This window comes from Anomaloglossus baeobatrachus, chromosome 10 (assembly GCF_048569485.1).
Source record: "Anomaloglossus baeobatrachus isolate aAnoBae1 chromosome 10, aAnoBae1.hap1, whole genome shotgun sequence".
In the NCBI taxonomy this organism is placed as follows: domain Eukaryota; kingdom Metazoa; phylum Chordata; class Amphibia; order Anura; family Aromobatidae; genus Anomaloglossus; species Anomaloglossus baeobatrachus.
The window spans coordinates 213544670-213570392 of NC_134362.1; the positions used below are offsets into that span (position 1 = coordinate 213544670).

The window sequence follows — 25723 nt, forward strand, 5'->3', positions numbered from 1 at the left end:
AGTATGGCAGACTCCATACAGAGCTCCTCTATGATTCTGGGGTCATATTGCCTAGAGTATGGCAGACTCCATGCAGAGCTCCTCTATGATTCTGGGGTCATACTGCCTAGAATATGGCAGACTCCATGCTGAGCTCCTCTATGATTCTGGGGTCATATTGCCTAGAGTATGGCAGACTCCATGCTGAGCTGCTCTATGATTCTGGGGTCATATTGCCTAGAGTATGGCAGACTCCATGCTGAGCTGCTCTATGATTCTGGGGTCATATTGCCTCCAGTACAGTAGACTCCATGCTGAGCTGCTCTATGATTCTGGGGTCATATTGCCTCCAGTACAGTAGACTCCATGCTGAGCTGCTCTATGATTCTGGGGTCATATTGCCTAGAGTATGGCAGACTCCATGCTGAGCTGCTCTATGATTCTGGGGTCATATTGCCTCCAGTACAGTAGACTCCATGCTGAGCTGCTCTATGATTCTGGGGTCATATTGCCTCCAGTACAGTAGACTCCATGCTGAGCTCCGCTATCATTCTGGGGCCATATTTCCTCCAGTACAGTAGACTCCATGCTGAGCTCCTCTATGATTCTGGGGCCATATTGCCTCCAGTACAGTAGACTCCATGCTGAGCTCCTCTATGATTCTGGGGCCATATTGCCTCCAGTACAGTAGACTCCATGCTGAGCTGCTCTATGATTCTGGGGTCATATTGCCTCCAGTACAGTAGACTCCATGCAGAGCTCCTCTATGATTCTGGGGCCATATTGCCTAGAGTATGGCAGACTCCATGCTGAGCTGCTCTATGATTCTTGGGCCATATTTCCTCCAATACAGTAGACTCCATGCAGAGCTCCTCTATGATTCTGGGGCCATATTGCCTAGAGTATGGCAGACTCCATGCAGAGCTCCTCTATGATTCTGGGGCCATATTGCCTAGAGTATGGCAGACTCCATGCAGAGCTCCTCTATGATTCTGGGGCCATATTGCCTAGAGTATGGCAGAGTCCATGCTGAGCTCCTCTATGATTCTGGGGTCATACTGCCTAGAGTATGGCAGACTCCATGCTGAGCTGCTCTATGATTCTGGGGTCATATTGCCTAGAGTATGGCAGACTCCATGCTGAGCTCCTCTATGATTCTGGGGTCATACTGCCTAGAGTATGGCAGAGTCCATGCTGAGCTCCTCTATGATTCTGGGGTCATATTGCCTAGAGTATGGCAGACTCCATGCTGAGCTCCTCTATGATTCTGGGGTCATATTGCCTAGAGTATGGCAGACTCCATGCAGAGCTCCTCTATGATTCTGGGGTCATATTGCCTAGAGTATGGCAGACGCCATGCTGAGCTCCTCTATGATTCTGGGGCCATATTGCCTCCAGTACAGTAGACTCCATGCTGAGCTGCTCTATGATTCTGGGGTCATATTGCCTCCAGTACAGTAGACTCCATGCAGAGCTCCTCTATGATTCTGGGGCCATATTGCCTAGAGTATGGCAGACTCCATGCTGAGCTGCTCTATGATTCTTGGGCCATATTTCCTCCAATACAGTAGACTCCATGCAGAGCTCCTCTATGATTCTGGGGCCATATTGCCTAGAGTATGGCAGACTCCATGCTGAGCTCCTCTATGATTCTGGGGTCATACTGCCTAGAGTATGGCAGACTCCATGCTGAGCTGCTCTATGATTCTGGGGTCATATTGCCTAGAGTATGGCAGACTCCATGCTGAGCTCCTCTATGATTCTGGGGTCATATTGCCTAGAGTATGGCAGACTCCATGCAGAGCTCCTCTATGATTCTGGGGTCATATTGCCTAGAGTATGGCAGACTCCATGCTGAGCTGCTCTATGATTCTGGGGCCATATTTCCTCCAATACAGTAGACTCCATGCTGAGCTGCTCTATGATTCTGGGGTCATACTGCCTAGAGTATGGCAGACTCCATGCTGAGCTGCTCTATGATTCTGGGGTCATATTGCCTAGAGTATGGCAGACTCCATGCTGAGCTCCTCTATGATTCTGGGGTCATACTGCCTAGAGTATGGCAGAGTCCATGCTGAGCTCCTCTATGATTCTGGGGTCATATTGCCTAGAGTATGGCAGACTCCATGCTGAGCTCCTCTATGATTCTGGGGTCATATTGCCTAGAGTATGGCAGACTCCATGCAGAGCTCCTCTATGATTCTGGGGTCATATTGCCTAGAGTATGGCAGACGCCATGCTGAGCTCCTCTATGATTCTGGGGCCATATTGCCTCCAGTACAGTAGACTCCATGCTGAGCTGCTCTATGATTCTGGGGTCATATTGCCTCCAGTACAGTAGACTCCATGCAGAGCTCCTCTATGATTCTGGGGCCATATTGCCTAGAGTATGGCAGACTCCATGCTGAGCTGCTCTATGATTCTTGGGCCATATTTCCTCCAATACAGTAGACTCCATGCAGAGCTCCTCTATGATTCTGGGGCCATATTGCCTAGAGTATGGCAGACTCCATGCTGAGCTCCTCTATGATTCTGGGGTCATACTGCCTAGAGTATGGCAGACTCCATGCTGAGCTGCTCTATGATTCTGGGGTCATATTGCCTAGAGTATGGCAGACTCCATGCTGAGCTCCTCTATGATTCTGGGGTCATATTGCCTAGAGTATGGCAGACTCCATGCAGAGCTCCTCTATGATTCTGGGGTCATATTGCCTAGAGTATGGCAGACTCCATGCTGAGCTGCTCTATGATTCTGGGGCCATATTTCCTCCAATACAGTAGACTCCATGCTGAGCTGCTCTATGATTCTGGGGTCATATTGCCTCCAGTACAGTAGACTCCATGCAGAGCTCCTCTATGATTCTGGGGTCATATTGCCTAGAGTATGGCAGACTCCATGCAGAGCTCCTCTATGATTCTGGGGTCATATTGCCTAGAGTATGGCAGACTCCATGGACACATACACTGGTTTCATTCTTTCAGGAAGAGGCCTCTCCTATATTACACAGGACGGAGGCCTCTCCTATATTACACGGGATGGAGGCCTCTCCTATATGGGTGAACCACATGGACTGTTCATAATGATACCATGGTGTATACGGTCAGTGGGTGCATACATGGACTGTACTTAATGATATCATGCTGTATACTGCTCTTACTGTCAGGGTTCCTCAGTGTTCAGTCCTAGGCCCCTCCTCGTACTGTCGAGGTTCCTTAAGGTTCAATTCTAGGACCCCTCCTCTTACTGTCGTGGATCCTCAGTGTACAGTCCTAAGACCCTCCTCTTATTGTTGGGCTTCCTCAGTGTTCAGTCCTAGGTCCCCTGCTTTAACTGTCAGGGTTCCTCAGTGTTCAGTTCTAGGTCCCCTCCTTCAACTGTTGGAGCTTCTCATGGCTAAATCCTAGGTTTCCTTCTCCTACTGTCATGATTTCTCTGGGTTCAGTCCTAGGCCCCCTCTTGTTACTGTTGTGCCTCCTCAGGGCTCAGTCCTAGGTTTCCTCCTCATAGTATTGCGGGTTCTCAGGGTTCACTCCTAGGTCTCCTCTTTTTACTATCGGGGTTCCTCAGTGTTCAGTGCTGGATCCCCTCCTCTTACTGTTGTGGTTGTGATGTAGCGCCGGCATCCTCGCACTACCTTGCCTCTCCATAGCAGGGACGCTGACTCACCGCCATAGCCTGACTGCACCCTCCCCTGCATTCCCATGGCCGTCCTTGTGCTCCTCTGTCTCCTCCTCCCAGGGCCTGTTTGGGCTTGGGGTGCACACCTGCCCTCCTCGTAAAGGAAATGCCCCTCAGCCTATGGCTGAGATGCACTAGGTATGTGATGCCCTGGACTAGCCAGGTAGTCACAGACATAACATACACACACCCCCACCCTAGACAGTTACAGCAGCCAGACAAAAACGCTTGTTGCCTGCCTCCAGGGTCTGATGTCCACACCAGGTGGGGCGGAGCCAGGTGGTTGGCCACACCCACCGAGGAGTTCACAGGCCTGGAGGCGGGAAAAGCAGTCAGTTCAGTTTAGGAGTGGAGGAGTGAGGAGTTAGAGGTTGGAGGTGAAAGTGAGAAGTCAGAAACTGCAAGTGTCTAGGTTGGAGCCCAGGCACTGACAGCAAGGTTGGCAGACGGTGGTAGCCGTCTGCAGGAGTTAATGGATCTCTGCGGAACCGTAGGACTGCGGTTGGGCGGTGGCCCACCGGTACCGAATCGGGGAGCGGAGTGAAGTTAAGCACACAGGCAGGGCCATCGGACCCCGACCAGGCTTGGAGCCACCGACAATAGTCAAATCCGAGTGTGACAGGAACCCCAGGGGTTTCCCAACAACCAAGACCCGACATAAGGCAAAAGTCCACACCGAGAGGATATACAGCCACCGCCACAGGCTAGAGATCCAAGGGCCATCGCCTGCGGGCAAAACGGGCTCCTATGGCACCTATACGCCGGGGAGCGGACTACCGGTGGGCAACCACAGGAGTCAGAACATTCTAACAGGTGCAGGGAAAGACAGCCACCATCAGCCGTCCGGGGAGAGCACAACAACACTGCAGCCGGCTGCGGGACCCGTCCATCCGGCCATTTTGGTTTACCAGAGACTCTGTGATTGATTGTCTGAGTGAGTACACCAGTGCCATCCGGCACCATGCCGCGCTGCCCCTGCAACCCTGCACCCCAGCCATCCAGCCTCCCCGTTATACCACTGGGCCCCGGGATCACCAACCCCTACCCACGGAGGGGACAACATCCTAGTTGCTCCCTACCATCTCTCCAGGGATCCCCGTCACCAGCAGCGGTGGTGCCATCATCACCACGTCCCGTGGGTGGCGTCACGAACTCTCTCCCCAAACAAACCATCCCTTTTCACTCACGGGTGAGGAGCGCTGCTCGAGTCCCCGGGTCCGGCCCACCGCTCGAGCCACCGAGCAGCAGCAGCAGAAGCCCCGGACCCGAGCGTGGCGAGCGCATCCCCTCCACCCGCGACAGGTACTTAAGGCATCCTCCCAGTAGGGGAGGTGCCTGTGCAACACCTTTAGTTAGTTAGTCTACATATCTGCTAGCTACTTGTCAGGTCCTGTGCTCATGTCCAGTTACCTATACCTGTGTCCGCCTTCCCATACCTGTCAGACCCTATCGTGTCCATCGTACCTGTCTGCTCCAGTTGTCCTGTCTGCCTTAGTCATCCCAGTTGCACAGGTCTGCAGTAGAGACTGTACCCGCCTGCACCTGAGTCTTTCCTTGTGTCCCTGTCCTGAGGGTCAGCTGCCACAGTCACTGCCCTAGGAGTGGGTTCAGTCCTAATCACTCTCCTCTTACTAATAAGACCAAAGAAGAGAGGGACCCCTTAGGGGATGATAATAGGTGATATCAAAATATAAGTGAACCCCACTGAAGACAGACAAAATCAAAAAAAGAAGTTACAATCTTTAATTCTATAAGCTCTTACTGTTCTGATTCATTCTCGCTCCTGCAACTCATTACTGTTCGGTCTCCCTCTTACTAAACTTTTCCTTTTCCAACCTACCCTGAATGCAGCAGCCAGGAACATATTTATGTCCAGCTGCTACACTAATGCCGCCACCATGTGCCAGTCTTTGCACTGGTTCCCCATCCACAATAAAATCCAATATAAACTTATCACTCTTAATCGGGCTTTACACGCTGCAATATATCTTACGATGTGTCGGTGGGTTCACGTCGTAAGTGACGCACATCTGGCATCGTAAATTATATTGTAGCGTGTGAAACCTCCGTGCGATTGCGATTGAACATTAAAACGTTCATTGCACGCACGTCGTTCAATTGCTAAAAATTGAACGTGAGGTTGTTCAATGCTCCCGAGGCAGCACACATCGCAGTGTGTGACACCCCAGGAACGATGAACAGCAGCTTACCTGAGTCCCGCGGCTCCCGACGGCAATGCGGAAGGAAGGAGGTGGGCGGGATGTTTACATCCCGCTCATCTCCGCCCCTCCGCTTCTATTGGCTGGCTGCCGCGTGACGTCGCTGTGATGCCGAACGTCCTCCCACTCCAGGAAGTGGATGTTCGCCGCCCACATCGAGGTCATATGGAAGGGTAAGTACATGTGATAGCAAATAATCGTTTGTGCGACACATTCAACAAATTGAACGTACCGCACATACGATGGGGGCGGTTACGATCGCATATGATATCATATGCGAAATTGACACGTGTAAAGCTGGCCTTACACACAAAGCTCTCACAGTTCTGGCCGGTGACCGAATGCCCGTTTATTATGATGATAGCCGGGTCCCTTTTACCTTTGGTTCCTCCTCTATTTTGCGGGCAGGACCCTCACTGCTGTTGGTAGATGTTGAGCTGTGTGTTATCCCATAATGTCTGATATTGTTTATACAAGTACATCCTGAGTTATAAAGGAATATGTTGACGCGATAGAAATAAAAATGATTATTGGGTCAGGGGGAGAGCTACATCGACAGTTCATAACTAGACCTTGGTGTAAACCATCAGTGACGTGATGGCGACAGATTACTGTCCTAATTTACTGAACCTTACTCCTCTTCATCTTCAACTGCCCGAGACAGAACCTGCAGGCCATCGCGACTAATGAACTCCTGAGCGAATGTGACATCACAGGACAGGACCGCCAGCTTCTTCAGAGACTCGGATCTCACGTCCACATTGTGACTCTGAACCCCCTGACACAAGCTGCTCGCCTCCTTATCCTACAATGGAGAAAAGGACAACAATCACCGGGCAACAATTACTGAACCCATAGCTGCCATAAGGAAAAATAGAGGATCCGTCAGCTCTCCTGTCCAGTGTAGTATATAGAGGATATGTCCCGTATAGTGTAGTATATAGAGGACCTGTCAGCTCTCCTGTGCAGTGTAGTATATAGAGGATCCGTCAGCTCTCCTGTGCAGTGTAGTATATAGAGGATATGTCCCGTATAGTGTAGTATATAGAGGACCTGTCAGCTCTCCTGTCCAGTGTAGTATATAGAGGATCTGTCAGCTCTCCTGTGCAGTGTAGTATATAGAGGATATGTCCCGTATAGTGTAGTATATAGAGGATCTGTCAGCTCTCCTGTGCGGTGTAGTATATAGAGGCTATGTCCGGTATAGTGTAGTATATAGAGGATCTGTCAGCTCTCCTGTCCAGTGTAGTATATAGAGGACCTGTCAACTCTCCTGTGCGGTGTAGGATATAGAGGATATTTCCCGTATAGTGTAGTACATAGAGGATCTGTCAGCTCTCCTGTGTGGTGTAGTATATAGACGATATGTCCCGTATAGTGTAGTATATAGAGGATCTGGCAGCTCTCCTGTCCAGTGTAGTATATAGAGGATATGTCCCGTATAGTGTAGTATATAGAGGATCTGGCAGCTCTCCTGTGTGGTGTAGTATATAGAGGATCTGTCAGCTCTCCTGTGCGGTGTAGTATATAGAGAATCTGTCAGCTCTCCTGAGCGGTGTAGTATATAGAGGATATGTCCGGTATACTGTAGTATATAGAGGATCTGTCAGCTCTCCTGTGCGATGTAGTATATAGAGGATATGTCAGCTCTCCTAAGCAGTGTAGTATATAGAGAATCTGTCAGCTCTCCTGTCCAGTGTAGGATTATAGAGTATATGTCCCGTATAGTGTATTACATAGAGGATCTGTCAGCTCTCCTGTGGGGTGTAGTATATAGAGAATCTGTCAGCTCTCCTGTGCGGTGTAGTATATAGAGGATATGTCTGGTATAGTGTAGTATATAGAGGATCTGTCAGCTCTCCTGTGCGGTGTAGTATATAAAGGATCTGTCAGCTCTCCTGTGCGGTGTAGTATATAAAGGATCTGTCAGCTCTCCTGTGCGGTGTAGTATATAGAGGATATGTCCGGTATAGTGTAGTATATAGAGGATCTGTCAGCTCTCCTGTGCGGTGTAGTAAATAAAGGATCTGTCAGCTCTCCTGTGCGGTGTGGTATATAGAGAATCTGTCAACTCTCCTGTGCGGTATAGTATATAGAGGATATGTCCGGTATAGTGTAGTATATAGAGGATCTGTCAGCTCTCCTGTGCGGTGTGGTATATAGAGGATCTGTCAGCTTTCCTGTGCGGTGTGGTATATAGAGAATCTGTCAGCTCTCCTGTGCGGTGTAGTATATAGAGGATATGTCCGGTATAGTGTAGTATATAGAGGATCTGTCAGCTCTCCTGTGTGGTGTAGTATATAGAGGATATGTCCAGTATAGTGTAGTATATAGAGGATCTGTCAGCTCTCCTGTGCGGTGTAGTATATAGAGGATCTGTCAGCTCTCCTGTGCGGTGTGGTATATAGAGAATCTGTCAGCTCTCCTGTGCGGTGTAGTATATAAAGGATCTGTCAGCTCTCCTGTGCGGTGTAGTATATATGTCACGCTCCCCGGGTCCTTGGCTTCCCTCCCCGGGTCCCCTGCTCCGCTCCCCGGGTCCTCAGCCCCGCTCCCCGGCTCACCTGCCACGCTCCCCGCTCTCCAGCCTCCGGTCCCCGTCCTTCCCAGGCCCCCTGGTCCCCGATCACGGCGCCCGACGGCTTCCCAGGCCCTGGCCGGCTCCCCTGCGTCCTCTTCTCAGCCTCCTTCCCTGGCTTCTGGCACCCGGGCTGCGCGCATGCGCATTAGGGCGCGCGCGCGGTCACTGACCCTTTCTTAAAGGGCCAGCGTCCATTAACAGGTAATGAGGCTAATCAGGTACAGGGTATAAAGGGGTGTATTGTCCAAGGGGGCGGGGCCTGATCTTCGTGTTCCCTAAGCTAGGAGTCAGGTCTCCTGGTGTTTCAGTGCATGTACTCACCTATCTCTCTTTGTAGAGCCGTGCTTGCCTCGCCATCCAGTCTGCCGTATCCTGAACCCCGAACGCTGTCCTTCTGCCATCCTGACAGTCCGCACCATCTCGGATCCCTGCGGTGACCCGTCATCTTGCTCCCAAGGTTCCGGACCCCGCCTGACATCATCTCGGCTTCCGAACCTGAGCTGCGTCACCCGGACTACCACCCATAACTCTGTGGTCCCAGGGACTTCTCCGCTATTCCCGTGTGCAAGGACTGTTCTGCTGTTTCTAGTGTTCCAGCTGCCGGACTCTTTCCTACCATCTAGGAGTTCGGTCCAGTGGATCCACCTCCTGGGCCTGCCCGTACACCTGGCCGTGACAGTAAGATCAGGCCATGGATCCCGCTGCAGCACTAGCGGCCTTGCAAGAGGAACTCCAACGCCAGCGTGAAGTCCAGACCCGCATGCTGAACTTCATGACTTCCGTAGACACCCGCCTGACCATGCTACAAGCGGCAGTCACGTCTACAACATCCCAAGCCGCCACTAGTCAAGCCACGTCCCCCACTCCCGTGGCCGCTTCTTCGGATGCTTCCAGACTGCGTTTGGCCTCACCACCCCGGTACGCCGGAGATCCCAAGACTTGCAGGGGGTTTATAAACCAATGCTCCCTCCACTTCACGCAGCTGCCACATCTGTTTGCCTCCGACCAAGCCAAGGTCGCCTTCATCATGTCTCACCTGGAGGGCGAGGCACTGGCGTGGATGAACCCGTTGTGGGAGAAGGAGGACCCTATGACCAAGGATCTTCAAGAGTTCCTGCAGGCCTTCCGCAGCACCTTTGACGAGCCGGGACGCGCCTCTGCGTCTGCTTCATCCCTCCTCCGCTTACGTCAAGGAACACTGACGGTGGGCCAATACGCCATCCGTTTCCGCACGTTGGCTTCTGAACTCGGGTGGAATAATGAGGCCCTAACAGCCGCCTTCTGGGAAGGACTCTCGAGTCGCATCAAAGATGAGTTGGCGGGTCGTGACGTGCCCTCCACCCTACATGCCCTGATTGCCCTAGCAACTCGAGTGGACATTCGTTTTCAGGAGCGCTCCAAAGAGCTGTCTCGGGAGAGACGTCCGGTACGACATTCCCCTCCTCCACAGAAGCCCTCCGTATCGCAGTCATCAACAGCTGGGATTCCCGTCCACGAGCCCATGCAGATCGACCGAGTACGGCAATCTGAACAACGTCGAGCAGAGCGGCTCGCCAAGGGCCTCTGCTTTTACTGCAGAGAGGATACTCACCTCCTACGCTCCTGTCCGGAAAGGCCGGGAAACTCCAAAGCCTAGGGTTGGTAGGAGAGGCCACCCTAGGTGCTGGGACTCTCTCAGACCCGGTTATGTGGACTGTGCAAGTGTCAACGGGAGAGACGCGCTTCACGGCTGAGGCATACCTCGACTCTGGAGCAGCAGGCAATTTCATCCAGCAGGCCACGGTGGACAAGTACCAGCTGCCTGTTACTCTACTCGAGAAGCCCCTAGTGATTGCCTCTGTGGATGGGAGACCCCTCTCTGATACCATCTCCTGGGTCACCAGACCGGTCGAACTGCGTATCGGTGCCCTGCACACCGAGAACATCACTCTCTACGTCCTTCCACACATGTCCCACCAGATCCTGCTGGGACTTCCCTGGTTGCGGACACACGAACCATCAGTCAGCTGGGGTACTGGCGAAATCACCCGATGGGGTTCTGCTTGTCATGAGAAGTGTCTGAAGTCCATACAACCTATCCGACGACCTCCGGTTCCAGAGAACCTACCGGAACTGCCCTCGGCCTATTGGTCCTTCGCAGACGTTTTTGACAAGAAGGAGTCTGAGGTACTTCCGCCACACCGTCCCTACGATTGTGCCATCGACCTGCTCCCAGGAACAACACCACCTCGAGGACGGATATATCCGTTGTCTCCGGCCGAAACCAGGGCCATGTCTACCTACATCACAGAGAGCCTGGCAAAAGGATTCATCCGGAGATCCTCCTCTCCTGCGGGAGCAGGCTTCTTCTTCGTGAAGAAGAAAGAGGGTGACCTACGCCCATGCATCGACTACCGGGGTCTAAATCAGATCACCGTCAAAAACAAGTACCCTCTGCCGCTCATCCCCGAATTGTTCGACCGGCTCAGAGGAGCCCGTGTGTTCACCAAGCTGGATCTTCGGGGTGCCTACAACCTAGTTCGTATCCGCTCTGGGGACGAATGGAAGACCGCGTTTAATACTCGCGATGGGCACTATGAATACTGCGTGATGCCCTTCGGCCTGTGTAACGCACCAGCAGTCTTCCAAGAATTGGTGAACGACATATTCCGGGACCTCCTCTACGTCTGTGTCGTAGTTTATCTGGATGACATCCTTATCTTCTCTCCGGACCTCCAGACCCATAGAGAGAACGTACAGCTGGTTCTGCAAAGACTGAGGGAGAATCGTCTTTACGCCAAATATGAGAAGTGCGTCTTTGAGCAGTCTTCTCTCCCTTTCCTGGGATACATCATCTCGGGCACTGGACTGCAGATGGATCCAAAGAAGGTCTCCTCCATACTCAACTGGCCTCCTCCTTCTGGACTGAAGGCAATCCAACGGTTCCTGGGATTCGCCAACTACTACCGCCAGTTTATCCCTCACTTCTCTGCCCTGACTGCTCCTCTCTCCGCTTTGACCAAAAAGGAGGCTAATCCAAAGGACTGGTCACCTGCGGCCGACGCCGCGTTTTGCTCCCTGAAGCGAGCATTTGCCTCCGCTCCTGTACTCCACCGTCCGGAGTTAAACCGCCAGTTCACCTTGGAAGTGGATGCCTCCTCCTCGGGGGCTGGAGCAGTGCTCATGCAGAAATCCTCCTCCGGCAAGATGGTGACTTGCGGTTTCTTCTCCAAGAGCTTCTCAGCGCCGGAACGTAATTACACCATCGGTGACCGAGAACTATTGGCGGTCAAACTGGCTCTGGAGGAGTGGCGCTACCTCCTGGAAGGAGCAGTGTACCCCGTGATTATCTACACGGACCACAAGAACCTGGAATACCTGCGGTCCGCTCAGCGACTGAACCCACGGCAAGCCAGGTGGTCCTTATTCTTTGCCAGGTTTGACTTCCAGCTCCATTTCAGACCCGCGGACAAGAATGTACGCGCTGATGCCTTGTCTAGGTCTTTCGTGCCCATGGAGCAGGAGGAAGAGACTACCCAACCTATCATCCCTCCTAGCAAGATTATTCCGGTGGCTCCTGTCACTCTGGCCCAGATACCGCCCGGGAAGACCTATGTCTCTGAGACTGACAGGCAAAAAGTGTTACACTGGGGTCATGCCTCCAAAACAGCCGGTCATGCAGGCCAGAAGAGAACATGGGGTGCGATTGTACGCCATTACTGGTGGCCATCCCTTCGCACGGACGTCGCTGCTTATGTCTCTGCCTGCTCCTCTTGTGCCAGGAACAAGACGCCCAAACACCTGCCCTATGGCCGTCTTCTGCCTCTGCCTATACCCTCAGTTCCGTGGCAACACATAGCGATGGATTTTATTACGGACTTGCCATTATCCTCCGGACACACAGTCATATGGGTCGTGGTGGACCGGTTCTCCAAAATGGCTCACTTCGTCCCTATGGCCGGACTGCCCTCTGCTCAGGAACTCGCGGAAGCCTATATACATCACATCTTCCGCTTGCATGGCTTTCCATCCCACATCGTGTCCGACAGAGGAACTCAGTTCACCTCCCGCTTCTGGAGGGCGCTCTGCAAGCATCTGGGAGTGACTCTGGACTTTTCTTCTGCTTACCATCCTCAGTCTAATGGCCAAGTGGAGAGGGTCAATCAAATCTTGACATCCTTCTTACGTCACTATGTCAACGCCCATCACGACGACTGGTCCACGCTTCTGCCTTGGGCTGAATTCTCACATAACCACCATATCAGTGAGTCGTCCTCCAAATCTCCCTTCCATGTCGTTTACGGACTTCAGCCCTCCGTTCCATTGCCTATATCCCCTTCTTCGGATGTCCCTGCGGCTGATACTGTAGCCCGTGACTTCGCTACCATTTGGGACTCTGTCAAGGCGTCCCTTGGACGCGCTTCCCAGCGGATGAAGAAACACGCTGACAAGAGGCGTCTGGACCCTCCGTGTTTCTCTCCTGGTGACCTGGTCTGGCTTGCTTCCCAGTACATCCGATTGAAGATACCTACCTACAAGCTGGGTCCTCGCTACATCGGGCCGTTTAAGGTCCTCAGCAAGATCAATGAGGTCTCCTACAAGCTACAGCTCCCGGCCACGATGAGGATTCCCAACTCTTTCCACGTCTCCCTGCTCAAGCCGGTCGTCCTTGGTCCCTTCTCCGCTGCTGCCTGTCCGGCTCCTCCACCTATTGCCGATGACGACATCTATGCGGTAAGGGATATCGTGGCCATGAAGACCGTTCGAGGTCGTCAGTTCTTCCTGGTGGACTGGGAGGGGTATGGTCCTGAGGATAGGTCCTGGGAGCCCAGGGAGAACGTGGGCACTCCTCTGATCCGTGCCTTCATGTCCCGGTTGCGGGGAGGGGGGCGTGGGGGGGGGGGTACTGTCACGCTCCCCGGGTCCTTGGCTTCCCTCCCCGGGTCCCCTGCTCCGCTCCCCGGGTCCTCAGCCCCGCTCCCCGGCTCACCTGCCACGCTCCCCGCTCTCCAGCCTCCGGTCCCCGTCCTTCCCAGGCCCCCTGGTCCCCGATCACGGCGCCCGACGGCTTCCCAGGCCCTGGCCGGCTCCCCTGCGTCCTCTTCTCAGCCTCCTTCCCTGGCTTCTGGCACCCGGGCTGCGCGCATGCGCATTAGGGCGCGCGCGCGGTCACTGACCCTTTCTTAAAGGGCCAGCGTCCATTAACAGGTAATGAGGCTAATCAGGTACAGGGTATAAAGGGGTGTATTGTCCAAGGGGGCGGGGCCTGATCTTCGTGTTCCCTAAGCTAGGAGTCAGGTCTCCTGGTGTTTCAGTGCATGTACTCACCTATCTCTCTTTGTAGAGCCGTGCTTGCCTCGCCATCCAGTCTGCCGTATCCTGAACCCCGAACGCTGTCCTTCTGCCATCCTGACAGTCCGCACCATCTCGGATCCCTGCGGTGACCCGTCATCTTGCTCCCAAGGTTCCGGACCCCGCCTGACATCATCTCGGCTTCCGAACCTGAGCTGCGTCACCCGGACTACCACCCATAACTCTGTGGTCCCAGGGACTTCTCCGCTATTCCCGTGTGCAAGGACTGTTCTGCTGTTTCTAGTGTTCCAGCTGCCGGACTCTTTCCTACCATCTAGGAGTTCGGTCCAGTGGATCCACCTCCTGGGCCTGCCCGTACACCTGGCCGTGACAATATAGAGGATATGTCCGGTATAGTGTAGTATATAGAGGACCTGTCAGCTCTCCTGTGCGGTGTAGTATATAGAGGATATGTCCGGTATAGTGTAGTATATAGAGGATCTGTCAGCTCTCCTGTGTGGTGTAGTATATAGAGGATATGTCCGGTATAGTGTAGTATATAGAGGATCTGTCAGCTCTCCTGTGCGGTATAGTATATAGAGGATATGTCCGGTATAGTGTAGTATATAGAGGATCTGTCAGCTCTCCTGTGCGGTGTAGTATATAAAGGATCTGTCAGCTCTCCTGTGCGGTGTAGTATATAGAGGATATGTCCGGTATAGTGTAGTATATAGAGGATCTGTCAGCTCTCCTGTGTGGTGTAGTATATAGAGGATATGTCCAGTATAGTGTAGTATATAGAGGATCTGTCAGCTCTCCTGTGCGGTGTAGTATATAGAGGATCTGTCAGCTCTCCTGTGCGGTGTAGTATATAGAGGATCTGTCAGCTCTCCTGTGCGGTGTGGTATATAGAGGATCTGTCAGCTCTCCTGTGCGGTGTGGTATATAGAGAATCTGTCAGCTCTCCTGTGCGGTGTAGTATATAAAGGATCTGTCAGCTCTCCTGTGCGGTGTAGTATATAGAGGATATGTCCGGTATAGTGTAGTATATAGAGGACCTGTCAGCTCTCCTGTGCGGTGTAGTATATAGAGGATATGTCCGGTATAGTGTAGTATATAGAGGATCTGTCAGCTCTCCTGTGTGGTGTAGTATATAGAGGATATGTCCGGTATAGTGTAGTATATAGAGGATCTGTCAGCTCTCCTGTGCGGTGTAGTATATAGAGGATCTGTCAGCTCTCCTGTGCGGTGTGGTATATAGAGGATCTGTCAGCTCTCCTGTGCGGTGTGGTATATAGAGGATCTGTCAGCTCTCCTGTGCGGTGGGGTATATAGAGAATCTGTCAGCTCTCCTGTGCGGTGTAGTATATAAAGGATCTGTCAGCTCTCCTGTGCGGTGTAGTATATAGAGGATATGTCCGGTATAGTGTAGTATATAGAGGACCTGTCAGCTCTCCTGTGCGGTGTAGTATATAGAGGATATGTCCGGTATAGTGTAGTATATAGAGGACCGGTCAGCTCTCCTGTGGGGTGTAGTATATAGAGGACCGGTCAGCTCTCCTGGGTGGTGGAGTATGTAGAGGATATGTCCTGTATAATGTAGTATATAGAGGATCTGTCAGCTCTCCTGTCCTGTGTAGTATATAGAGGATATGTCCTTTATAGTGTAGTATATAGAGGATCTGGCAGCTCTCCTGTGCAGTGTAGTATATAGAGGATATGTCCTGTATAATGTAGTAAATAGAGGATCTGTCAGCTCTCCTGTGCAGTGTAGTATATAGAGGATCCGTCAGCTCTCCTGTCCAGTGTAGGATATAGAGGATATGTCCCGTATAGTGTAGTATATAGAGGATCTGTCAACTCTAATGTACAGTGTAGTATATAGAGGATCTGTCAGCTCTCTTGTGCGGTGTAGTATATAGAGGATATGTCCGGTATAGTGTAGTATATAGAGGACCTGTCAGCTCTCCTGTGGGGTGTACTATATAGAGGACCGGTCAGCTCTCCTGGGTGGTGGAGTATATAGAGGATATGTCCTGTATAATGTAGTATATAGAGGATCTGTCTGCTCTCCTGTCCTGTGTAGTATATAGAGGATATGTCCTGTATAGTGTAGTATATAGAGGATCTGGCAGCTCTCCTGTGCAGTGTAGTATATAGAGGATCTGTCAGCTCTCCTGTGCAATATATAGGTCAGGTAAAGAGAAAACCGGTTTAAATGCCGCGCTAAAAACCACTGATGCTGTAGGTGAAAAGGATTTCCTTTATTTCAGAATTCTACGCGTTTCAGAGACATCTCCGTCTCCTTCCTCAGGAAAAGAAATCATATTACTTGGCTACTGGTTTTCCTTTATATAGGCTCTGCTGCCCCTTTTTTGTAATATGATTTCTTTTCCTGAGGAAGGAGACGGAGATGTCTCTGAAACGCGTAGAATTATGAAATAAAGGAAATCCTTTTCACCTACAGCATCAGTGGTTTTTAGCGCGGCATATACACCGGTTTTCTCTTTACCTGACCTGTATATTATACACTGCATTCCGGGGCCGCTGCTAAACCACAAAAAGGCACTCACATGCGATCATAAATAGTTGTGACTTGCAGAACCCTGCCAGGTGAGTGTACCTCTTTCTGTCTCTCTACCCTCATACCGGGTAAGACCCTATTGCACTTTTTCCCCCTACAGCTCTACAAGCTCTCCTGTGCGGTATAGTATATAGAGGATCTGTCAGCTCTCTTGTGCGGTGTAGTACATAGAGGATATGTCCCTTATAGTGTAGTTTATAGAGGATCTGTCAACTCTCCTGTGTGGTGGAGTATGTAGAGGATATGTCTTGTATAGTGTAATTTATAGAGGATCTCTCAGCTCTCCTGTGCGGTGTAGTATATAGAGGATATGTCCCGTATAGTGTAATATATAGAGGACCTGTCAGCTCTCCTGTGCGGTGTAGTATATAGAGGATATGTCCCGTATAGTGTAATATATAGAGGATCTGTCAGCTCTCCTGTGCAGTGTAGTAAATAGAGGATATGTCGTGTATAGTGTAGTATATAGAGGATCTGTCAGCTCTCCTGGGTGGTGGAGTGTGTGGAGCATATGTCCCTTATAGTGTAATTTATAGAGGATCTGTCAGCTCTCCTGTGCAGTGAAGTATGTAGAGGATATGTCCCGTATAGTGTAGTATATAGAGGATCTGTCATCCTCTACATACTCCACCACCCAGGAGAGCTGACAGATCCTCTATAAACTACACTATAAGGGACATATCCTCCACACACTCCACCACCCAGGAGAGCTGACAGATCCTCTATATACTACACTATACGGGACATATCCGCTACATACTCCACCGCACAGGAGAGCTGACAGATCCTCTATATACTACACTATACGTGACATATCCTCTACATACTCCACCACCCAGGAGAGCTATGTCCTGTATAGTGTAGTATATAGTGGATCTGTCAGCTCTCCTGGGTGGTGGAGTGTGTGGAGGATGTGTCCCGTATAGTGTAGTATATAGAGGATCTGTCAGCTCTCCTGGGTGGTGGAGCATGTAGAGGATATGTCCCGTATAGTATAGTATATAGAGGATCTGTCAGCTCTCCTGGGTGGTGGAGTATGTAGAGGACATGTCCTGTATAGTGTAGTATATAGAGGATCTGTCAGCTCTCCTGGGTGGTGGAGTATGTAGAGGATATGTCCCTTATAGTGTAGTTTATAGAGGATCTGTCAGCTCTCCTGGGTGGTGGAGTGTGTAGAGGATAGGTCCTGTATAGTGTAGTATATAGAGGATCAGTCAGCTCTCCTGGGTGGTGGAGTATGTAGAGGACATGTCCTGTATAGTGTAGTATATAGAGGATCTGTCAGCTCTCCTGGGTGGTGGAGTATGTAGAGGATATGTCCCTTATAGTGTAGTTTATAGAGGATCTGTCAGCTCTCCTGGGTGGTGGAGCATGTAGAGGATATGTCCCGTATAGTATAGTATATAGAGGATCTGTCAGCTCTCCTGGGTGGTGGAGTATGTAGAGGACATGTCCTGTATAGTGTAGTATATAGAAGATCTGTCAGCTCTCCTGGGTGGTGGAGTATGTAGAGGATGTGTCCCTTATAGTGTAGTTTATAGAGGATCTGTCAGCTCTCCTGGGTGGTGGAGTGTGTAGAGGATAGGTCCTGTATAGTGTAGTATATAGAGGATCAGTCAGCTCTCCTGGGTGGTGGAGTATGTAGAGGACATGTCCTGTATAGTGTAGTATATAGAGGATCTGTCAGCTCTCCTGGGTGGTGGAGTATGTAGAGGATATGTCCCTTATAGTGTAGTTTATAGAGGATCTGTCAGCTCTCCTGGGTGGTGGAGTGTGTAGAGGATAGGTCATGTATAGTATAGTATATAGAGGATCAGTCAGTTCTCTCATGTGTAGTAGTGAAGCCATTTTTTCCGGTTGTTTCTTTGAGGTATGTGACATTTTGCTCCCCAGTAGTGGGTGAATTCTGGCAGTCAGGATTTGCCATTTTCTCTCACCGGAGAGGTGGTCAGTTTCAGGATGCTGCCGTTCTTTATTTCCATTCTGTTCTGTGAGGCGAAGATAAAATTCAGGATAAGGAATATTCCCATTACTTAGGTCAGAGCCTGCATTGCTTTGTTGGACTTTTCCCACTTTCCTTCCCGTCTGCTCATTCCTCACCAGTTCAGTGATGTAGGCTTGATGTCCGTCCACGTACTGCAGAGCGTACAGCTCGGAGCTGCTGATATTCCACCTACAGAAGAGTAGAGGACAGTCAGCCACATCAAGAATCTCTGATATAAGTAGCTCACATGACACCACCATGACCAAAGCAAGTCACCTCATGGGACACATCTTATGATTTATGTCTTGCTAAATTCTCCTAAAAAAGGGCTGAAAGCCTGTACTTACGAAGCGCTCACTGCTATCCTAATCAGGCACGAATACTAAGATTCTTTATAGCAAGATATTATTTATTTTAATAGCACATGAATATCAATGGTACATAGGCATTAGCACTACTTTATAGTCATAGAATCTTATACAATAACAGAAATATGCATCAACATTACCATATGTTGTAGCATTCCTTCCTCATCGGAGGGACTCGATTAGTGAGAAGGAAAACAACCCGGCCTCTGCATTACAGGCGCAGTGCGTCCACTTTGAGCATCCTGGAAATGTCCCTGTCTCACTGAGCGAGCCCTGTATTTTTATACCAAACTTCGTACATTGTGGTCGTCGTGTGCATTGAGTATTGCAATTGGTGACCAGCATGTGATTGCTGAGTCATGGTCATATAACCTGACCACATGCTGCTGTGGGCACCAGTAGCTTCCTACACATGTTGCTAGCTTAACCTCTGGTTTCCTGCATATGTTGCAATGAGCTGTGAATTTTACATCGCTAGCTTCCTACACATGTTGATAATTAACCACTAGTTTCCTGCATATGTTGAACTGTAAGCGTTCCTTCCTCATAATAGTGGTTTGTTCAAGACCTGCTAACACATACTCTTCATCATGGTGAAATCGGGTCAACCAGAGGACATCTCTCTGATACTGAGTTTGGATGGATCAAATAAGACCTGTGATCACTATCTTTTGACTAGGATTCCTATCTAATCACACTCATTCTTCAGTCATATCACATTGGTATCACAGCTTCTTTGCACCATTTTTTTTTTAAACTCGTTTTATTGAAAGGTAAGTAATACATTACATTGAAGAATAAATCAGCAAATTGTACAGTAAAACAGAGTACATGTAAACTGGTTGGTCATCAGGAGAATATAGCAGCAACAATCAAATCAGCGTCCATTACTTTCAGCATATCCATAAAGCATCAAATATAGCAAAGGTGTTAGCTCGCGGGACACATCCATCTTAAGGCAAGAAACCCATATTATCCAGGAGAGTGCAACTCAAGTTTCGGGGAACTTGTGGTATCCCTGATATAGTGTATCATGAATCACATGTGTCTCCTCTCTGCCTACCGGGGCACTACTGGCTATTATTGCGATAATACCGATTGTAGGTTATCAGCAAGAGAACCAGGAGATCCGCCAGTCAAGGGCGACCTCATCCATCTACCCCAAATTTTGTCAAATTTAGTTGAAGAGCCTCTTGTCTTATAAACAAATTGTTCAGACGGGATTATAGCATTTACCAATGCGATCCAAGAGGCTCTAGTTGGGGGATGAGTGCTCATCCAATTTAGTATAATGCCCTTCCGGGCCAGAAAAAGGACCTTTTTTATTAATAAATTCTCATCTTGGGACCAGGAGTGTACATCTACCACCCCAAATAGACACAGGACTGGGCACATAGCAACCGCTTTTTGAAGTATGGCGGAAAGAGTCGTTACAACCTCACTCCAATAGGAGAGAATGACTCGGCAGTCCCATATCATGTGCCAAAAATCAGCACCATCTCTCCCGCATCTCGGACAGCCCATCCCCACCGAATTATTCAGCTTTTTCATTTTGTTCAGTCTCTGGGGAGTAATATAACTTTGGTGTATTATATATAATTGGTTCAGTCTATTGTTAACAGCAGGAGAGACCAACGTGTGGGATTCGACAATGTCGTCCCACACTACGTCATCAATTTCAGGGATCCTGGCACTCCACCTCTCACAGACAGAAAGAGGATTATTCATAGCCTTGGCCCGGATGAGGGAGGAGTATAGTTTAGAAATAAGACCACCAGGGCCCTGTGATCTAATAATTCCAATGACTGGGAAGGAAGAGAATCTAACCCCACGGCCAGAGAACTGAGCTCGAAAGGCGTGCCTAATCTGGAGATACTGAAACCCATGAGATTCCGGCAAGTCGAATTCTGACCGCAGTTGTGCAAAGGGGCGGAGTTCACCATCCCGGACCAGTGATCCCAGGGAGATTATTCCGCGATTCCTCCATTCACCAAACCCCGGCAACCCACAAAAATGTGGAAGGTCCAAGTTATCCCATATGGGCGTTTCAGTTGGTACATCATGAAATCCAAATACGGCTTTAGCCTCTTTCCAGATCCTGGCCCCCAATTTGTGCATCGGGAGGACACGACCCTCAGGGGCCTTCCTGTGATCCGTCAGTAACGGCCACAGGAGATCCACACCTGTGAACTCTGCCAGAAGTCCCTCCGGAGAACCCCCAACCCGGGGGAGTGTCCATGGACCCAAATATTTCAATTGTCCGGCCAGATAGTAAATATAAAGATCAGGAAGGGCCATACCCCCCATATCCTTGGGTCTTTGTAATTTGGCCAATTGGACCCTTGATCTGGACGTACCCCAGACAAAGGTAATCATTAAAGATTCCAGGGACCGGAAGAAAGAGCGAGGAATCTGTACAAATACATGCTGGGTAATATAGAGACACTTTGGTTGCACTATCATTTTAAGGAGGTTAATCCTTCCCGCCACTGATAGCGGGAGTTGGCTCCATCTATTAAATTTCTCCCCGAAGTATGATAATAAGGGGGCAATATTTCTCGCTATCATCTCCGAAGGGCTTCCCGCCAGTATAATTCCGAGATATTTAAAATGATCCACCACCGGCACCCTGCATATGTGGTCGTGCACCAGATCCTCTCTGTGCCGAGACAGAAAGAGGAGGTACGATTTTGACCAGTTTATTGACAGACCGGAGAACTCCCCAAATCGATCTATCAATTGCACGGCTCTAGGAATGGAGGAATCCGGATCAGATGCAAACAGTAACAAGTCGTCTGCGTACAAAGATAACCGTTCATCTCCCTTACTATGTCTCACCCCCCGGTAGACTGGGTCCGCTCGAATGCGCACCGCCAGCGGTTCCATGGCAAGAGCGAACAGGAGAGGGGATAGGGGACATCCCTAACTGGTTCCCCTCCCCAAAGGGAAAGTTTCCGACACACCGCCACCCACCTGAATGTTAGCAGATGGAGCTTTATATATGATCTCAATCCATCTGATAAATTCGTTGCCGAAACCAAATGCCCGCAGCACCTCCAGCAGGTATGGCCATTCTATAGAATCGAAGGCTTTGGCCGCATCCAGGGAGACCAGAGCCCAATCCTCCTCTAACTTGGTGCCCATCTGTAAGACCACCTGCGCTCTCCTCAGATTATCCGAGGTACTCCTACCCGGGATGAATCCCGACTGATCCTCATGTACTATAGAGGAGATCACTTTGTTGAGTCTAGTTGCTAGAATTTTGGTAAGAATTTTATAATCAGAGTTTAACAAAGAGATCGGTCTGTACGAGCCACAATCCAATGGGTCCTTATCTGGTTTCAATAGCAGGACAATGGTTGCCTCATAAAAGGAATCAGGCAACCGTCCCTTGCGGAACGAAGCCTCAACCGTTTCCAGGAGGGCTGGGGCCAGCTCCCCCCGATATTTGTCAAAGATCTCAATCGGGAGTCCGTCTGGCCCAGACGCCTTACCCTTATTGAGGGTCTTCATCGCCTCCACCATCTCCTCCATACTAATGGGCTCATCCAAGTCCGATCTCTGAGCCAAAGTCAACCTGGGAAACTCCAGATCTCATAAGTACTCAACAATCTCCTCCCTTGACACGGTCAGCCTGGACTCATACAGGTTCCTATAGAAGTCCAAAAACACCTCCAATATACCATTGACGGAAGTAATTGATTCGCCACGAGGGTCTCTGATCTTAAGGACCGCAGGTGGGCTATTGGATTGACGCACCAAGAACGCTAGTAAGCTACTGGATTGGTTCCCTTGCTCAAAATACCTCTGGCTCGTGAAGAATACATGTCTCTTAGCCTTATCTTGCAAATACAACAGATATTTCCTCCCAGCCTGAAGCCACTGAGATCTGTTTTCCTCAGAGGGGTCCGAGGTGAATCTATGTTCAAGCACTCTATTTTGGGTGGCCAGTTCCTCCTCCTCTTTGGCCGCCTGTTTCTTGTGATAGGAGATAGAGGAGTGACAGCATCCCCTCAGATACGCCTTAAGCGCGTCCCAATAGGCCGAGTGATTCTCTTCCACGGAGTTCATTTCCGTGTATGCCCTAAGCTGATCAGGAATCCTGTCATTGGCACCAAAGAGTGACAGCCACCAAGGGTTAATTTTCCTTGACAATTTATGAGATTTACATCCTTCCCATTTAATGCCTACAAATACCGGAGAGTGATCTGACACTGATCTGGGCAAATGACAGACCGATTGTATATGGGCACAGACTCTTTCATTTCCACAGATGTAATCAATTCGAGATAATGAGTTTTTCCCTGGAGTATCACATGTATATTCTCTCAGTGCTGGGTTAAAAAACCGCCACATATCGTGCCATCCCACTTCCTGTAAGAATATACTCAATCTAGTTTGTATCGTGGGGGAGATCGGGACCTGTCGGGTGTTGAATCTGTCCAGTCCCGTGTTATTAATCAAATTGAAGTCCCCCATGCAGAGCACCAAGGCTTGTGGGAATTGTGAGGCAAACTTAGCCGCCTCATATAGAATCGAGATTCCCATTGCAGGGGGGATGTATATGGCTAAGATCACTATCATAACCCCATCGATGTGAGCCTGGATAAACACATACCTCCCATCAGTATCCTTTAAAATCTTACCCGGGTCCCACCGCAGTGCTTTGTGGACTAGTACCGATACTCCCCTAGAATATGTGGAATGAACAGAGTGAGCTGACCATTGAACCCAAGGCTTTTGAAGCACTCTAGTGGTGTCCAACAATAAATGGGTCTCTTGTAAACACACAATCTGAGCTTTGGATCTTTTGATATGGGCGAATACTGCCGCCCGTTTCCTGGATGTGCCCAGTCCTCTAACATTCCATGTCATCAAGCTTAAAGCCATTGAAAGATGCCACTTGCTGAATTGCTAGAAAAATGTCAAAAACTTAACCTACAGTAGAACTTGGGTAAACGTACCCTTAAATACAAATTATCGGTTGCGCACACACAACCGACAAGAACTGGTCCAGTAGTGCGACCAGGAAAGATTTTCCCTAGCAACGACTAGGGTGAACCAACGTGGCTAGATGGTGTACTTGGTATGGGGGTGTCCTCAAACAAGGACTTGAGCTTCTCCTGCAGTCCAATAAATGAATTACCCTGCAGCATAGCCTTTAATCGTGCATAAGTGAAGGGACCAAGAGTAGATGGGAGAGAAGTAAGAGAAAGAGAGAGAAGAGGATAGAGAGAGAGAAAAAGAGGAGAGAGAAAAAAAAAAAAAAGAAAAGGGGGAGAAGAGGGAGGTAAGGAGGAAGAAAGAAAAATAGGGTAGAAGAGAGAAAGAGAAAAGGAGAGAAATTAGAATAGGAGATAAAGCGGGGGCAAGAGAAGGAATATAGAGATATGAGATGGATAAAAAGTGGGGAGACTGAGGGGAAAGAGAAAGAACAATGAGGAAGTAGGGGGGCGAAGTGAAGGGGGATGAGGAATTATGCTGATAGGGAGTTAGAGGGGGGGGAAGAGATGGGAGTGTGAAGGAGATAGAAGAAGGATTGGCAGGTAATCTTAGACTGTAGGATATTATGACATCTGGTAACCTTAGAAACTTAATATCGCACTAAAAGAGCAAAATTCAACATTATGAACTGAAGTGCGTTGCCAATACTGCGAGCCCAAAGTAGAGTTCCAATTTGGATCCAAAAAAGTATAGGATAAAACAAGATCGCATGAAGGAGTTCAGGGCGTCGCAACAGCGGTCTGACCCATGTCCCGTTTGGTGTCATCTCGGTCCGGCCCCACCAGCGACGAGTAATCCGGAGCGCAGACTGGGCTAAGCAATGATCCCGGAGAACGCCGCAGCCATCCGCCTACGACGAGGGCCAAACCCGGAGGCCAGTTCAATGGAAAACCAATAATAGACACATCCGGAAACTCTCATGCCTCCGGGAAGGCCACAAGCGCACCAGCGTCTCCAGATGAGATCATCAACTTCTCAACTAACAGGGACCATGAGATCAGGACGCGAACGCAATTGCGGTCCCGCTCCACTCACATGCCAGGAGGGATGAAACAAACAAGAGTCTTTCGCGCCTTCAGAATCGAGGGACGCCGAGTACCTGCATAGGATGATCCTAAAGTGATCTCAACAGTAATTTCAAACACAACGTCCCAAGGATTGGAGTCGCATCACCGACCTTGCTCCAAAGAGGATGAGATAAGTGAATCAGAACCGCGACGCCATCACAACCGCGACCCTCCAGGCAGCGCCCATGACCGTGACGCATCAGCGCTTCCTCTTCAATGTGTTGATCCAGTCATCCGCTTCCGCAGGAGAAGGAAAGAACAGGGATCGCTCTTGATGAACCACTCTAAGACGGGCTGGGAAGATCATGGAGTAAGCAATTTGATGCTCTCTGAGGCGTTTTTTCACCTGAATGAAGGATGCCCTCGTTTTCTGGAGCGACGCAGAGAAAATCAGGGAAGATCAATATGGTGGCGTTGTGTAAAATCGGGCCCTTGCGCCGCGCCGCACCAAGGATCGCATCTCTATCTCTGCTGCTCAACAGTCGGGCCAGGAGAGGTCTAGGCTGCGCTCCCGGAGGAGGAGGTCTGGCCGGTACCCGGTGAGCTCTTTCTATGGCGAATGCCGCTGACAGCGTCGCATCAGGGAAAGTTTCGGAGAGCCACTTTTCCATGAACTTACATGGGTCGCTCCCTTCTGCCCTCTCCGGCATCCCTAGAATTCTTAAATTATTACGACGCAGGCGATTTTCCAGGTCATCAGCCCTCTGCGCCCAGTTGTTTGCCACGCTTTCCAGAGAGGACAGTCTGCCCGGCGTCGCTCTTGCGTCGTCTTCCAGCGTGGAGATCCGCTGCTCGGTCTCCTTTACCCGCTCTCTCAGGTTTTGCAAGTCCAGCCGGAGGAGACCCACATCAATCTTAACCTCCTCGATTTTACCCGTCAGCGACACTTTTGAATCCTGGATCGCTGCAAGTAACTGCGACGTAACCTGCTGTAAGGTTAGCTCCTGCGATTCCTTGGATCCGGCCTCCATGCTCTCCTCCTCCTCC

At 50.1% G+C, this 25723-nt stretch overlaps 1 protein-coding gene across 1 annotated transcript in view; it reads right to left on the minus strand.

Moving 5' to 3' along the window:
- The window catches only part of ELMO3 (engulfment and cell motility 3), a 111832-nt gene that overhangs the window by 69619 nt on the left and 16490 nt on the right, over positions 1-25723 (minus strand). Inside the window, exons 4-6 of the mRNA XM_075326275.1 lie at positions 18414-18486; positions 18251-18301; positions 6513-6682 (exon numbers count right to left, since the gene is read on the minus strand). Of these exons, the coding sequence (XP_075182390.1) occupies positions 6513-6682; positions 18251-18301; positions 18414-18486 (294 nt within the window). The remainder of the gene's footprint in view (positions 1-6512; positions 6683-18250; positions 18302-18413; positions 18487-25723) is intronic.